The following is a 17,770-nucleotide window of genomic DNA, read 5'->3' as shown; positions in this document are numbered from 1 at the left end:
TCCCTAGGCCCCTTGGAAGTAGGAATCTGAACAAACTGCCCAGCCTGCTGCTTACAGTTCTCGCCTGAGACAACTGACCAGAGGTGACACCGAAATGAGGACAGAGAGAGACAGGCCATGTGACACAGCAGTCTCTCCAGAGGCCAGGGCAACAAGCCTGGCACAGTGAGGCAGCCAAGACCCCACGGGGGCTGCACAATGGGGCCAGCAGGAAAGCACACATGGGAACAAACCCCGGGAGGAGAATGAAGGAACAAGGACAGGAGAGAAGAAAATAAAATGCACATTTTTTAAGCACCTTGTACATACCAAGAAGTATGGCACATACATCATGTATCTGGCACATTTTTGTCCTTACAAAATCTTAGGTGGTATGATGTGGTTGTATATTATGTAACACAGGGAGATGATATTCTATCACAGACGAAGAAGCTGACACCTGGCGGGAAAGGAGCTTGTCTGAGGACACAGAACTGGGAAGCCGGATTTTGAACCCAACACTCGCAGACACCAAAGGCCATAGTCCTCCTGGGTTTGGTGGGAGAACAAGAAGTTAAGATGAGTGGGAACAAGCTGGCTATGAAGAAAGAAAATGCACAGCCAAGCAGAAAGGAGCAATGAAGAATGCTTTCGCAATATTAGAACTTTAAATAGTGGCCTTTGTGCTCAAGTGGCTGAGGTTTCCTATGTTTCCAACAGGGAAACACTTGTAAAGAGAGAAGGTTGGTTGGTCATGAATGATCCAGGAGGGCAGACACCCAGATGCTTACCACAGTTCCTGGGGGTGTTGAGATTCCAGGTGACTGTGCAACTCCGCACCCAATGTTACCTGTTTCCTAAGGTGAACAAATATTTCTTCTTCTGAAGAAATAAAACAGGTAGTATGTTTGTTGTTGATGTTTTATTTTACTTTGTGAATACTAAGAAGCGGATGGTAGGGCAGAGGTTCTCTAGGAATGAAGTCAAAGAAAACAGAAGGGACAGAAGACACACAAGACAGCTCCCCAGACTAAGTAAAACCCACCCTAACTGCAAAAGCCATCCCTCCCCTTCCCCCTGCTGGAACAATTCAGTCCACAGTCATTAGACAGGGTGGGGCAGCAAAGGATATCTGAGCACAGGCTAGGTAAGGGCAAAGGGGAGAGATGCCCTTCACCGCAGAGACAGCAACTGGTGATTCATCACGTACAAGGAAATTAATCAAATAATTAAATGTAATGAGGATAATGAGAGCCTAGCCTCTTACTGTCAAAGAATGAAAGAAACCCAGAAATAGAGAAAGGGAGAAAACTGGGCTGAATCCCCTAGTAGTAGAGTGGAATTAGAGATATCTGATTAAATTCACATATTTTAATATATAAATAAGCAAAAATAGAAATAAGCATAAATATAGAATATATATAAACATAACAGGTGTGTGTATCCCTACCCTATGCTAAGAGATCTACAAGCACTAACACCCAACAATGGCAATCACATCCAATGACCAGATCTTGTTTTCTAAATCTTGCCCTCCACTAAAAGGAACCAGGGATCCTTGTAGGAAGAGTGGACTCCAGGGCTCGGGTAGGGAAAACACAAGCCTGGAACAGTTTACCGTACTTGAAAGTAAGAAAGTGTTCAAAGAATGACAAGGACATCTTGAAAGGACAGAGAATCAACCTGAAGGAACTCCTAATGGCCAAATGTGGGATAAGCCACGCATCCAAACAAGTAAGGAGAGGAACTGATTAGAATTCACGGAATAGGGAAACCCATGAATGAGGCCATGTGAGGTAGCAGAAAGACAGACAAGATAGGGAGATGGACAGAAGGGGTGGGGGGGGGAGACAGGAAGAGAAAGAAAGGAGAGAGAGAGAAGGAAATACATGCGTTGACAAGGGGATACTTAGAGTCTCAAAGAAGTAACTCTCAACAAAATATTATTTATTACCAGGGGGAAAAGAGTAGCTTCACAGTACAGATTATCTGGCAGACACCATCCTAAAACAAAGTGACTGACATCAAGCGCCAACAGTATAAACCCAAACTGTGCACTACCTGATAAAATAATGTGCTAAGACAACACTTTCCACAGAGCAACACATGATTTTTTGTTTAAAGATTTTATTCATTTCCTTGACAGAGAGAGCTAGACTAACACAAGCAGTGGGAGCAGCAGAGGGAGAGGGAGAAGCAGGCTCTCCAGTGAGCAGGGAGCCCACCGCCCGATCCCAGGACCCGGGATCATGACCCAAGCCGAAGGCAGATGCCTAACCGACTGAGCCACCCAGGTGCCCCACAACACTTTTTTGATATTCCAAATTAAGAAGCATGGGAAGGCACCTGGCTGGCTTAGTCAGTAGAACATGCAGAACATGCCTCTCTTATTCTCAGGGTTATGAGTTGGAGCCCCACCTTGGGTATAGTGATTACTTTAAAAAAACAAAACAAAATCTACAAAATAAAGTTTACCAAATTAAGAAACATTATACAAAATAATTGGCCTACAATCTTCAAAAATGTCAGTCATGAAAGCCAAGAAAAGACTAAGGAACTGTTCCAGATTAAAGAAACAAGTATTAACAAAGAAAAAAAAAACAAGCCCAACAAGTCATTTGCCCCCCAACATGGCAAACCAAGACTTAATTATAGTTTCAACCTACCCCAGGAATGTGACCTTTTAAAAGTCAACCAGAATTTAACTGATAAGCACAAGTGAGGTAATCTGCATGATAAAAATCCTGCTCTCGCCCGCTGCCCCGGGTCCTCCGAGCTTCTCCCCGGGGCGGCGACGCGGGAGGGAGGCTGAGATAGCAGATGAGATCGCCAAAGCACAGGCCGCGCGGCCTGGTGGCGACACGATCTTTGGGAAGATCATTCGCAAGGAAATCCCAGCCAAAATCATTTTTTGAGGATGACCAGTGTCTTGCTTTCCATGACATTTCCCCTCAAGCACCAACTCATTTTCTGGTGGTACCCAAGAAACCTGTATCTCAGATTTCTGTCGCAGAAGATGATGATGAGCGTCTTCTTGGACATTTAATGATTGTTGGCAAGAAATGTGCTGCTGATCTGGGCCTGAAGAAGGGTTATCAAATGGTGGTGAATGAAGGTTCAGATGGGGGACAGTCTGTCTATCATGTTCATCTCCATGTTCCTGGAGGTCAGCAGATGAATTGGCCTCCTGGTTAAGCATGTTTTAGGGATAATTTTCCCTTCTCTGGCCAATGGTCAGTATTTCCCAGTTCCAGTATGTTAAACAGTATACTTACTTTTGTCTGTGTATGGAGAGATTGAGGAAATAATTTTTAAAACCCATACATAATAAAAGACAATGTTGCATGGTTTACAGTCAAAAAAAAAAAAAAAAATCCTGCTCTCTCCCCCCTCAAAGGAAGACGTCCTGGCATGAAATAATCCTTTCTTTTGCTAGTAACTCCAAACCCTACCCTCTTTCCCAGAGAAAGCTCTCATTTTTCACAACTCCAAAGAGCATCTCCACTTGCTGGATACAGATGTTGTCTGATTCATGAAATGCTTAATAAAGCCAATTAGATCTTCAAATCTACTCAGTTGAGTTTTGTTTTTTAACACAAGGAAACAAAACATATTCTGAGAAAGATTGGTTTCATATAAAGGACAATATTGGCAACTGGCAAAACCTGAATGGAGTCCGAGGCATGAATGGTAGAACTATTAAAATGTTAACTTCTTGATCTTGATGGCTGCATTGTACTTACAAAGAAGAATGTACCTGACTGTGGGCAAAATACACTAAATAACTCAGGGATGAATAAGCAACATGTTGAAAACTTAAACTCTGTTCATGGCTGGAGGGTGAGGGTGGGGCACAGTTCTTGTCCCAGACATTCCCAGTCAGTTCCACAGACTCCTTGAATGCATTTGCGTCGGTTACCTTAGAGAAACGGTTCTGATCTATATACAAAATTCACTGAGTAAGGCATCTGTTATGTGTAATGCTGACTAGAAGCACAGGTTACTTACCAAAGTCGGGAATGAAAGAGAGAGAGAAACTTCTATCTCTCACATGCTTTAGTGAGGCTGACTTTAATACTCTTAAGATGTTTAGAGTTCAGTAAATGTTACCTAAAATCAGCCCTGACTGTGAAATCTTCCATTCACAGCCTTGTATTTCAGTCTGAGGTGTCCACTGTGCAGATCTACAGAGATGGTAAAGGGATAAATAAGAGTACTGGTTACGTCTCCTGACCCACATACTGCAGGGCCAGATATGAGGCAAAGGGTGCTCCTTCTAGCATGGTGGGGCCCACGTGCTAAAAAGAAATGTTCCTACACAACCAACCTAATGCTTTGGCCCAAGCAGTAAAATCGAAAGACAACTGCCCACATCTCCTTTTCAAACAACTTCATTTCTGAACCAAGAAATGCAGAGTAAGAGGGAAGATATAAAACCTCTTCTTTCCACCTTTCCACAGACTGTTATATTCCATATTAGATGGCAAAGTCACTCCTCATAAAAATGCTAAAGATCTACTTCCTTTTTCTAAAGAAAACACAGATTCCATGTGTAGAAACCCATATCAGGTTAGAGTGGAAGATTAGTTCTTGAACTTTTACAGCAGAACATAATTTTCTCTTCCTCTTAATAGGTAACTAAAAAGTACAATGTTCCATAACCAATACAAAAATAGCCTGCAATCACTAATAAGTTCATACAAGGCACTCCAGAGCCAGAGATTCATTAATGCTCTATGGCCTGAACAGGCATCCATCTTCTGCTATCTATTATTATTCTGTACAGAATCTGATTTATATTTAACTTAATCTGTAGCAAATCAGTATTTCAACAAATGTTCAGAAGCTCAGACTACCAGACTGTGATAATTTTCTATTAGAGAGAGTGAAACTCCAGATGAGTAAGTTAAGTAAAAAGAGGAGTCAAACGGACACAGCAACTTCCCTTTCTCCTGCATTCTCAGAGACCAGTCTACACAACGTATACGTATACAATTGTTCTCAATATTCATCATACAACATGCTTGCCTTTTAGGAGTTTAACTCTATGTTCTTGATCTTTAGGAAGCATCAATACAGGAACACTTCACTTGAGTAGTTTTTTAAGATTTTATTTACTTGTCAGAGAAAGAGAGAGAGAGAGCACGAGCAGAGAGAGAGAGCACGAGCAGGGAGAGCGGCAGAGGGAGAAGCAGGTTCCCCGTGGAGCAAGGAGCCCGATGTGGGGCTCGATCCCAGGACCCTGGGATCACGACCCGAGCCGAAGGCAGACACCTAACAACTGAGCCACCCAGGCGTCCTTCACTTAAGTAATTTCTGTGTCTTACGCGAAATCGCAGCTAAAAACATAATCCACTATGTCACACAACCCACAGAATGTCTTTTTCGTTGAGCACAATGCCAGGAAAAAGCCTGTTTCTGTAAACAAATGAGCAGGCTTTCTTTCCACGGACAATGAATACTATGTAATTCAATGCTATACAGAGAAAGGGCTGGTTCCTTGTTAATCTTAGCAGCCTGAAAACTTAAAGTCAAATGGCTCGCGCAACAGTTAAACTGGCTCCCCTCAGGAGCCTGGTAACTTCAAGTCTCTATGCTCTTCTTAGATGGCTTATTATGTTTTTCTCTTTAATTGTTGTTTAATACTATCTTTAATTCTATTGGTAGATTTAAATCCTCTAGGAAGTACTCAGAGTATGTATGTACGTATTTATATTTTCCATCTCTTATTGTTTTCCTTCTGATATCTCTTACATTTTTGGGTATCATTCTACATTTAATGACCTAGAAATTAAAAATGGTATTGACACTAAGAGATTAATTTAATAAAGAACAAACCATTTGCCTCATTCACTCCCCCTGACAAACCCCTGACAAACCCCTGACGGCCCAGCAGCAGCAAGCATATCACCTTTGCAGTAGTCAGCAGGGTCCTCCTGCTCCTCATCATCAGATCCTAGGATCTCCTCCTCGGGCTCTGGGGGTGCGGGGTCTGGCAGAGGCGGTGGCGGAGGCGGAGGCGGTGGTGGAGGAACTAAGGGAGCTTTCTGCTGAGGCTCCGGCCTGAAAGAGTGGAAGGAAAATTCCTATTTACTTCGAAGTCAATCTTGCATTATGGACACACATAAGAGTTTCTTAATGCAAGAAAAAAATAAAACGTGTCACACACTAAAAAGAAATGTTGATTAATGTCACTTTGTCATTTTAGCTGAATTCAAGTCATGTTTCAACATACAGGTCAGGAGGAAAAATTATACTTTGCAGACACATTTTCACTCAGAGATTCAGTATTTCTTAAGTCCTGACAATATTATGAAATATAAGTGAAATAGAAAGAGTATTCACCCTGCCCCCATGATACACAGCCTTATTAGTTAGAACACATCCCACAGAGATTATAAAAAGGCAGATGAAAGCAGCCCTGAATTTTAAAAAGGACTTATTTTCCATTATTTTAAAATTAAATCCCATAGAAATAGTTAAGAATGTGGTTAGGTTTCCTGGATGATGACTTCTAAAAGCTAACATATGCTGTACCTGATGTACAGTTATTTTCATTAAGGAATTCAGTTATCTATCAACCTCAAGAACACTGCCCCCCTGGAAATTAAAGAGAACACCCACTGTCAAACACAGATACAGTCCATACATTAATGCCAGGTTTGCAAAATGGTCATTTCTAATTGTCACATAAAGGCTCAATGATGATTAAGTATACTCTTTTACAAAAGATGAGAAACCTGTAATGCAAAAAAAAATTTTTTAAGCTTGAGAGATTACAGATATAACCCTTTTTTCAAGTACCCAGAAACTCAAGAGCATACTGAATACATTTGCTTAAATAAAGCATTCATAATGCAATTCTATAAAATCAAGCTTTCACTTACTATAAAATTTAACTGCTATTTCTAACCACGTCCTTCTGGGGAAACTCGAACCTAAGGTCACAACGTAGGCACTAGAAGCACATCTCTCCCTTAAACTACGACAAGCTGCCCTAGCAATGGGACCAACCACTGCTCTCCCTGAGGGGGCCAGAGCTGTGTGGGTAGGAAATGGGGAGGTAAAAGGTGAGCAGGGGGTCTCTAGTCTGGGGAGCAAGGGGGATCCCACAAGCACTAATGTGGTAGACAAGTGCTCCTATCTTTGGCCTGCCCAGCATTCATGCTCCCCTCCTCCCAGCACCCTTTGCGATGCCACTGCTCTCTGCACAACAGAAGGCTGGTTCTAGCTCCGCTCTTCCCGGTGGTACAGCCGAGGGCACAGCCAGCCAGAGCTCACTCGAGAGCCCTGGTGCCTTCAGGTCAGCGGTCACAGGGGACACGTTCATCTGCTAGTACGAGGCAGTGCCAGCAGAGCTGCCCTGTCCGCTGCCCCTTTCCAAACTGGACCTCTAAGATCCCCCAAATAGCCCTTACTATATTGCCTTTAGCCTAAGTTAGCTACAGGATTCATTTATGCGATTCGCCCCCAAACTCAAACTGCCACAAGCAATGAAGGAGGGCAGGGGTGAAAGGCCAGCAGTTGTGAGGAACGGTGGGGCTGGGGGGGGTCCTTAAAGGCAAACACCAGCAAGTAGGACTACCTTTGGCAGAACTAACGAATGCTTATGCGCTAAAAATGACTTGTACTGATTTCTACTTGCTAGAATTTATGAAGACTCAAAGTTACAGCCCTCTGGGTGACAAACACTAGGAGCGTACTGGTGGTCACATTCTGAGTTAACCATTGCTCATGATGGAGCACTGTAAGAGTCACAACCAAACACCCACATCACTGCTCCAAATACGTCCAAAATACATCCAACAGACCTTATGCAAGTGTGGTCATTTTTCTTGCAGTCTTGCAAATGCTCCTTCTCTTTCTAACATACGTGCTCTTCCTGCAAGTTGAATGGTCCAGACAAAAGACAGGTCCGAGGAAGGGGAGGCAGCAGAGGACTGTACCATCTCACGGCTTCTCCAGAAGAAAGGGAAGGTTAGCAAGATGAATGGGCTACACGACCCATTCACTCTTCCGGGCTGTGAGCAGAACCCACCCAGCTGACAAATCTGCTCCATCAGAAACGCTTTGAAAGTTAGCTATTTCTTCCTTAGAAATTTTATATGAATAAGCGAGGAGATTCTCCAAATTTAAAAGAAAACGTGTTCTATTCCCTATAGAAACTATGGAACAAGCAATGAGCAGAACATAACTGGAGGATCTTGTTCTACCAGTGGCAGGCTCCACAGAGCTCTGCACTTCTGACAGCTGGCCAGGTAATTTGCTGTAGCAGGGGATGTTTTGTCCTCTGTAGGATATTACCAGCAGCCCTGGCCTCAAGCCACTAATGTCAGTGACATCCCATCCCCCACCCCCAGCTGTGACCATCAAAACTCCCCTGGGGACAAAGTCATGCCCATTTGAGATCCACTGCTCTCACAGTATTTTCTGTATTTAGCTTCATCTTTATGGAGCAGATTGTATTTGTGAGAAGAGAAGAAATTCTAATTCTCATGGGCCCATTTTTACTCATTTGAGAGGCTCAAATACCTTCATCACAATGTGTTTCTTTTAATCACTCTTTACCCATTTGGTGAGATGCCCACACTGCTTAACAAAATTCTCAGACCCTCTGGTCTCAATGAACAGGCACCTCCCATCCCCCAGTGAGGACCACATTGAACAGGCAGGCAGAAAGCTCCCCAGAGCCAAGTCAGTTCTCTCAGGTTAAAGGGATGAGTCGGCTACCTTGAAGTATGAAGGAAGTTGAGTAATGTTGACGTAATATTTCAACTGGCTATCATATCAAAGCATCTAGGACTATGTTGTCTAATCAGTAGCCGCAGGCCACATGCGGGTACTCGAAATGTGACTCACCCAAACCAAGATTAGTGTAAAAATACATACTGGATTTCCAATATTTCATACAAAAAACGTAAAATATTTTATTAATAATTTTATATTTATCACATGTTAAAACAATAATGTTTGGGATATAATGAACTATATTATTAAAATTAAACTCACCTGATTCTTTTTACTTTTTTTAATATGGCTACTAGAACACTTTGAATTACAAATTAGGATCACATGGTATTTCTCCAGGACAGCACTACTCTAGACCCTTCAGAGCACCAACACCAGAGGACAGATTCCTGGTCACCCAATGACTGTGGATTTTTCTTTTCTTTCCTTTTTTAAGATTTTATTATTTATTTGAGAGAGAGAGAATGAGTACGAGGAGGAGCAGAGGGAGAAGCAGACTCCCCGCAGAGCAGGGAGCCCCGACATGGGGCTCGATCGCAGGACGCTGGGATCATGACCTGAGCGGAAGGCAGACGCTTAACCGACTGAGCCACCCAGGCGCCCTGTGATTTTTTTTGCCTCACATCAATCATCACCAATAATTAAATCACTCAACTCATCATAGTAAGGCTCAGAGCAATGTGAAAGGCCCAATCATGGTTCTGTTTCATCCCACCCATCCTTGTTACTGCTCCCACACAGGAGAAACACAAGTAAATTTGCCTTAGGGCAGCTGTATGGACCAAGCCACACCATCTTTAAGGCTGCCTTCTTCACAGTGGTTTTTCGTGGCTTCTACAGTATTACAAAGCCTGGTTAAATCTCAACTATTTAACAGATCCAGACGCAGCAGTTGGTATCACCAAATACATACTCATGAAATATATCAACAGATTTTTAAAAAAAAAATCTTTTCATCAGTCCTGATGAAAACCATCAAGAAATTATTTCATATAAGAATTACTAGAAGCAAGGGCACCTGGGTGGCTCAGTCGTTATGCGCCTGCGCTGACAAAAAAAACTTGACAATAAAAAGACAAACCAACTTAAAAATAGGAAGAAGATTAGAACATTTTCCAAAGATGACCTGTAAATGACCAATAAGCAAATGAAAAGATGCTCAACATCACTAGTTGTTTGGGAAATGAAAATCAAAACCACAATGAGATACACTTCATACCCAATAGGATGGGTATAATTTAAAAATAAACACAAGCAAAACAGACAATAACAAGTATTGTGGAGCCTGAAGAAATTAGAACCCTGAATTTGCAGCACGAGTGTTACATGGCCCAGCTGCTTTGTAGTCTGGCAGTTCCTAAAAAGGTTGAATTTAGAGTTATCATAAAACCCAACAATTCCACTTCCAGGTATATACCCAAAAGAAATGAAAACACATGTCCCCACACAGTCTTGTGCAAAAATATTCATAGCAGCATTATTCATAATAGACAAAAAATGTGCATTGACTGATAAATGAATAAATAAAATAAAATGTAATATTATTAAGCAATAAAAAGAAATGAAGTACTGACATATGCTACCACATGGGTGACCCAAAAACATTACGCTAAATGAAAAATACCAGCCATCAAAGATCATGGTATAGGATTCCATTTGACATAAACATGTCCAGACCAGGCAAATGTATAGAGAACAGAGTAAATTAGTGGTTGCTGAAGGCTGGCGGTAGGGGAAAGAGAAAAGAAAGGGGAATGGGGATTAACTGTTAACAGGTATGGAGCAGCTTCAAAAAGCTGTTGTTTTGTTTTGTTTTAAAGCAAAAGCACACACACACACAACTCTATCTTTTAATGTCTACTTCAGAACATACACGCCTACAAGAAAAATTAGAAACACCTACATTTAGATTTAGAAAATGGTCTCCTTAACAACTGCCCAGCCACACTGACAATGAAAAGTAGTAATGTAGTTCTGTAAACTAATTTAAAGAACATGTTCTCATATAACATCAACAAGGCACCACCCCAGCGACTAGAATAAAAAATTTAGAAACAAAATTCCAACTCATCATTTATATTTTTCACTAAGAATTATATTCATTTTTCCCTACAAAGGACACCTAAATATTCTCACCACTCCAAATAGGATGATCAAAAAATGCCGTTTAAAAAACAAACTATTTTCCTTAAATATTATAATACTAAGATGATTTTACCATGCTTATCTACTGCATATTGTATTTTTCATGTACATTTGCTCTGCCCACAAGGGAGGAAAAGTGAACCCTAGCAAAATGCCTGCGTCCTAGGCCCCACATTGTCATGGCAACCGTACGGGAGTCCCGACTTCCTTCTAGCTGCTATTTCTTTTGAGCAGAGAAAAGGACAAGTAAACTTCACATTTGGCAGAAAAAGAAGTCCTTTCCTTTATTATCAACCTAAATGGCAACTGACACTAATTTTAAGAAATTAATTCATTCACTTTAACCAAAATATTAAAAGAAAGTTCAAAATGAACTTCTCCTAGAACATTCATATAAAGCCAAATTTTGTTTTCTTTCCCATGTCCACCACCCAATCTAAAACTCACTCCTTCCCTCCCTCCAACTCTCTCCTTCTTGATGGTGAACAGCCAGAGAAATATGCAATCTGCCATTTCTGCTTAAGGACAGAACTAATCAATACACACTTTCTCTCAAAAGTTTATCCAAAAAGCCTTGCCGTAACACTGGGTGAAGCTACATGGCTAAAGAGAAAAAAACCGTAACGATTTCAGGTGTAGGTCTTCCCTAATGAAAAAACTTCCAAACTTTGTGTAAATCAAACCTGAACGTTAAGTGTCTGCTGTGGTAGGCCAACTTCCCAAACTAAGCCCCAGTGACCCTCACCCTTGCAGAAATCCCTACTGCTCTGAAGGTGGGGAGATCCTGTGAATAAGACACCACTCTTATCAAGATATTATGTTACATGGCAACTGAGCAGCTATGCTGGGTGGGCTTGACCTAATTACATGAGCCTTTTAAAAGGAGAGGGTTTTCTGTAGCTGGTCACAGAAGTCAAAGAGTCGTGCTCCAGCTGGCGGAGAAGAAAGCAAACATCCATGCTGTGAACTACGCATCGGGGCCACAGAGCAAGGAATTTCCAGCGACCTCTGGGAGTGAGCACAGTGCCCGGCCAACAGCTAGAAGGACTAACAAGGACTTCAATGCAAGGAAATGAGTTCTGCCAATGACCAATGATCTTGGAAGAGTGCTCTGAGCCCCAACAGAGAACCGCAGTCTTGGCCAACAGCTTGATTTCAGTCCAGTGAGAATCCAGCCATGCTGTGCAGTCCTAATTTCTGACCTACAGAACTATGAGCTACTAAATGGGTATTGTTTAAGGCTGCTAAGTGTGTGGTAATTTGTTACACAGCAATAGAAAATGAATACAGCTGCCAAGCAAGTTCTTAGTAAGTAATAGAGCAGTTCATGTTAATTTCTCAGATTTTGGCCTCAACAGCGAGGTCTGGGTTTTTTTAAATAATTAAAATGGCCAGAGGAATTAAGAAGCTGGGTATTCAAGAATGGAAGCCAAATTCTTTTTTGGGCATAGGCAGGTAAAAATCAAACAAATAAAAACAAAAAAAGCAAAAAACGTATGCTCCAAATTCTAACAGAAACAATCATAAAGACATTTAGACTTATTTTCTAAGACTACATTGTTTTCTAGAATATGGAACACAGCCACCTAAAAGTCGATGAAGAAGTAAACAGACCTGCCTCCCAACTTATTAACATCTTAGACAAGAAAGGAGTTAACTGTTCGATCACCTAACAACATATATCAGGGCTACATACTTCTTAAGTTACTGGTACTGTGAATATTTTATAAAACATTAGTGGGACCTGGGAGAAATATTACTACTGAAATGGAAGAAGACTGACAGAAAAGTTTAAGCCAGAGTTCAGAGACATGTAAAAAGACATCCACTGATCCCACAAATAGAAGAGGGTCTACATCCCAGCAAAGGTTTCCCAGGAGCCCAGCACTGAGGGATGCACAGTTTAACAAGGAGAGGTGAAATGCATGTCAACATGAATACGTGAACACAAGCAATGCTCTCCAGGTATTCTCATGGAGGGGGAAATGGCAGAAACATCTACATGCTGGGAGTGATCTTAAGAGACTGAGCAGAACAAAGCATGGAGGGTGGGGGTAGCAGACAGGAGGAGGCCCAAGGCCCAGGACACAAGGTGACCAGAAGCACAAAGGCCTAAAAGAGCCTTTGCAGTGGCGTGGCTGGAGACAGTGCAAGAGGTTCTGCCGTAATCAGCTCACAGAGGAATGACCCACAGCACCGTTCTAAGGAGTCTGGGCTCTACCCTCACAGCAGGTAGGAGCCACTGAAATATAAGAGATTTGCTTTCTGACAAGAACATACGGAATTGGTATGTGTGGAATGGGTATAAAGGATAAAAGCCAGAAGCAAGGAAACTAGTGAGGAGCGCAAAGAAGAGAGGATAAAAACATGAACTCAGAACTTGGTAATTCAATTGCTGGAGGTGGGTCTTTGCCTCCTAGATTTCGGGTAGTAAGACAGCATTACCATTAGGTATAGGGAACAGAACCAGGAGGAGGAGGAAGAGCTTCCAGAGAAAACTTCCTTTTCTTTTAGTTCATCTCAGTTTGAGAGGCATATGGGACACCCAGCCGTGTAGGAATACAGTGGATTGCTTGGTATATAAAATCTACAGCTAAAATATAAAAGTTTGGGCTATAAATAAAGGTAGAGGTCATAAGCAAGCAGCTGGTAGCTACAGCCTTTTCCAAAGCAAGTGAGAATGCCAAGGAGAAATGATGAATGAAAGGGCCCAGGGCAGAGCCTAGTTCAGAGTACAAGGTTATGAAGGCACCAGCTTAAAATCCACAGCAATGACCCATACTAATCAGCAATATAGATTCATATATTTTACATACAGATTTTAAAGAATATGCATGTATAAAAACCTCATGTAAGCCTACCTTTTACATTAGGATGACCTATACACTAAAAAAGAAAAAGAAAAAAGAACTAGCAAACCTAGGACCCATATGTGCTTCTATCTAAAAGCTCTGTTTGTAGGCAATAAAGTCAGATGGTTACAGGATAAATTGCTACAAATAAAGAACTGTTTACTGAGACCTATATGTTGATGAAACTTACCATAACCACTCATGATTGCCTCATTGCTACTCAGGAAATAATGCAACATGTACCACTTTGGACAAGGCTTCTGCAAACTTCTACCTACAAGTTTTAAATCTAAAAGCAACTATAATTATACAATTCAATAGCCACTAGCCAAATTAATTAAAACTGAATAAAATTTAAAAATTCAGTTCTTAATCACTCTAACCTCATTTCAAGCACTCAACAGCCACATACAACAGGTGGCTATGGTATTAGGCAGTGCAAATCCAGAACACTTCCATCACCACAGAAAGTTCTATTGGACAACACTGCTATGGGCAATATTCTAACAGCATGAACTACTTCCAGCATATCATTATTTTTAATAAATAAATAATATCAACTAAAGAGTTTGGAATATTTTTCTATAAAGCCCACTACTAGAAGTTTCAAAAATAAGCTGTAAAATTATAAACACGGAGTGTATATTCATTTTAAATTTGACAGATGATTCCAGTGTCTGAATACCCTTTGGCTCAGCACACCTCAACTGGAATTCATCTTACTGATACAGTCCCAATGTCTGCAAGCAGCAATATATTACCCAAATGTGCATCAAGAGAGGACTTATTAATAACACCTGATAGAGGGCGCCTGGGTGGCTCAGATGGTTAAGCGTCTGCCTTAGGCTCAGGTCATGATCCCGGGGTCCTGGGATCGAGCCCCACATCGGGCTCCCTGCTCAGCAGGGAGCCTGCTTCTCCCTCTGCCTCTCTGTCTTTCATGAATAAATAAATAAAATCTTAAAAAAAAAAAAAAAAACCTGATAGATTATGGCACACATACAACACAACTCTGCCAGAAAGAATGAGATAAATAAGATTAAGAAAAGTCCATCCAGGATAGCATCTAACAGAATGAAGTACTTAGGCATAAATTCAACAAAATAATGTCAAAACTTCTACAGTAAAAACTAAAAAACATTATTGAAAGAATTTAAAGAAGACCTAAACAAACAGAAAGACATCCCATATTCATGGACTGTAGATTTAATACTCTTAAGATGACAATATGCCCCAAAATGATCTACACATTCAATTCAATCCCCAGCAAAATAACAGCCAGCTTATTTGCAGAAATTGACAAGCCATTCCTAAAATTCATATGGAAATGCAAGGGCCAAGAATAGCCAAAACAATCTTGAAAAAGAACAAAAACTGGAAGACTCACTTCTTGATTTCAAAACTCATTACAAAGGTACAGTAATCAAGACAGCGTGGTATGGACATAAGGATGGACATATAGATCAACGGGAACTGAGGGTCCAGAAATAAACCCTCATACTCCACAGTCAATGGATCTTTCAACAAGGGTAGTCTTTTGAACAAGGGTAGTCCCAACAAAGTGATGGGACAACTGAATATCCATGTGGAAAATAAAGGAAGACTCCTAACTCATGTCATACAAAAAAAATAACTCATAATAGGTCAAAGACCTAGATGTTAAGATCTAAAACTATATAAATCTCCTAGAAAACAGGTTCATCATCCACCATTAGAAAAATGAATATCAAAACCACAGCGAGATACCACTTCACAAGTACGAGGATAATAATCACAAACCAGTAATAATCAACAGGACAGGTAATAGCATGTGATGGCAAGGATGTGCTCACATTAGAAACCTCATATACTGCTTAGGAGAAAGGAAATGGTGCAGCCATTTTGAAAACATTTGAAAAACTGGAGGCAATTTCTCAAAATGTTGAAGAGAGTTACCATATGACCCAGCAATTCCACTACTAGGTATATAACAACAAAGAGAAACTAAAAATATAACTTGTAAATAAATGTTCAGTGCATCATTACTCATAATAGCCAAAAGGAACAACAACCCAAATGTCCGTTAACAGCAATAAAACAATCAAAAGGAATGAAGTACTTACAGGGGCTACAACGTGGATTATCTTTTAAAACATTATGGTAAATCAAAGAAGCCAGTCACCAGAGATCATGGTGACTGATTCCATTTCTACATAATTCCCAGAATAGACAGACGATCAACAGCTGCTTATGGGGATGGGAGGAAATGGGGATGACTAGTCAAGTGTAAGAGTTTCTTTCGAAGGTGATGAAAATGTTCTAAAATTAAGTGGTTGGTGATGGTTGCAAAACTCTAAGTGTACTGGAAAACCTTTGAATTGTACATCTTAAATGGGTAAATTTTATAGTAGGTGAGTTCTCTCTCAATAAAGGCGTTACACAAAAATAATGAGGCAGTTCTCTGTATACTAATAGGGAGGGCATGCCACTGATAAACACAAAGGTGCAGAGCATTTGTGTAAGGCAAGCCCATGTGTTTTACAGAGTCAAGAAGCACGTGCCTCGTGTTAGTATCTCTGGATGGAGCAACAAGAGACTAACAGTGATGGCTCTCTGCAGGGAAATGAACTCAATGACTGCTGATCAGGGAAAGGAATTAACTTTTCCAAAATTCCTTATCCTCCTTTCATACTTGATTCAATTTGGTACCATGGCATGCCTACTGAAATAAATTATTAACTTATAAAGACAGGAAAGGAAAGTAAGGAAAGAGAAACTAGATGCTGGGAAAGCAGTTCACGCCTATGACACCCTATTCCCTCCAGTTCACCTAGGGAGAATTTACTAAAGAATTCTAATTTAGAACCAGAGAGTTAGGATAAAGGTCAAAGTCCAAATGCCATGCAGCTTTCCCGTAGAAAGGCTGTGGTCAGGTTTGAATACTAGTTCTATCACTTAAAAATCTAGAAGAACTCAAGCCAGTGACAAGTTCTCTGGGCCTCGAAGGAAAGTCAGAGTGTGGTGATAACTGAAAGAGGTGATACATCAATCAGCTGGGAGGGTGCCTGTGCATGTGGTGGTAGGCAGTCTATAAAAGTGCATCCTCCCTTCCCTACCCACTGACTGTGTGGTGACAGTGAACCTGTCTCCTCCAGGCTCCAGCTGTGACTAAGACGTAGACGCTGACGCACCTCCTGTAGCACGGGTAGCGGGCCTCCGGCCCTCTCTGTTCATCTGTGACTGTACTAACGCAAAGGCCAGCATCAGTCCCACCTCTCATCCCCTCTGCTTCTGAACCCTTGTACTTCATAGTCAAGATCAGTTCAGAGATTTAGGAAAGTTTCACCAGGAGCTCTGCTGTTAATGATCACATATTTCTACAAGACAATAAGACAGAGAAAGGGGCTGTAGTGCTGTTATAACCATCTTTGAAGAGAATGATGTCCAACACGAATTTTTTAAAATTTTAACGAGTAGGGGAGCCTGGGTGGCTCAGTCGTTGAGCGTCTGCCTTCGGCTCAGGTCATGATCCCGGGGTCCTGGGATTGAGCCCCACATCGGGCTCCCTGCTCAGCGGGAAGCCTGCTTCTCCCTCTCCCACTCCCCCTGCTTGTGTTCCTGCTCTCGCTGTGTCTCTCTGTCAAATAAATAAATAAGATCTTTAAAAAAATAAATAAATAAATAATATTTTAACGAGTAAGCAAATTGCTTAATAAATCTTCTCCATTAACACATGACTTACTTTAACTAGGTCTTTTTTGACAAGTAAAGGTAAGCCCAGTCCTCGAAGACCTTGTGAGCTAGGTAGGGTTCCACACAATGGGCTTTACATATCAAAACTGCTCCCATATTAAAAATGATTATCCCCCAGAGGGGAAAAAATTCACAATTGCTGGCACAGAATTTTGATCACTGAAGATTTATGGTCCTCTCAATACATTCTGCCTCTCTGAAACTTCAGTTTCATTCATCCATTTTCTAATTTTAAATAACAGCTTTATTTCTGAAGGCAATTGTTTCAATTAGCTCTAATACCAACCTTACTGTAGGAATTGTGTATACAGTTC

At 41.1% G+C, this 17,770-nt stretch overlaps 1 protein-coding gene and 1 pseudogene across 17 annotated transcripts in view; one reads left to right on the top strand and one right to left on the bottom strand.

Moving 5' to 3' along the window:
• The window catches only part of SRPK2 (SRSF protein kinase 2), a 247,824-nt gene that overhangs the window by 74,078 nt on the left and 155,976 nt on the right, over nt 1-17,770 (bottom strand). For all 17 annotated transcript variants that reach the window (XM_027574830.2, XM_027574839.2, XM_027574835.1 and 14 more), the window contains one exon: nt 5,891-6,042. In XM_027574830.2, the coding sequence (XP_027430631.1) occupies nt 5,891-6,042 (152 nt within the window). The remainder of the gene's footprint in view (nt 1-5,890; nt 6,043-17,770) is intronic.
• On the top strand, nt 1,976-3,353 carry LOC113911904 (annotated as a pseudogene).

This window comes from Zalophus californianus, chromosome 12 (assembly GCF_009762305.2).
Source record: "Zalophus californianus isolate mZalCal1 chromosome 12, mZalCal1.pri.v2, whole genome shotgun sequence".
Taxonomy (NCBI): Eukaryota; Metazoa; Chordata; class Mammalia; order Carnivora; family Otariidae; genus Zalophus; species Zalophus californianus.
This window is presented reverse-complemented; position numbering and strand designations above follow the sequence as displayed.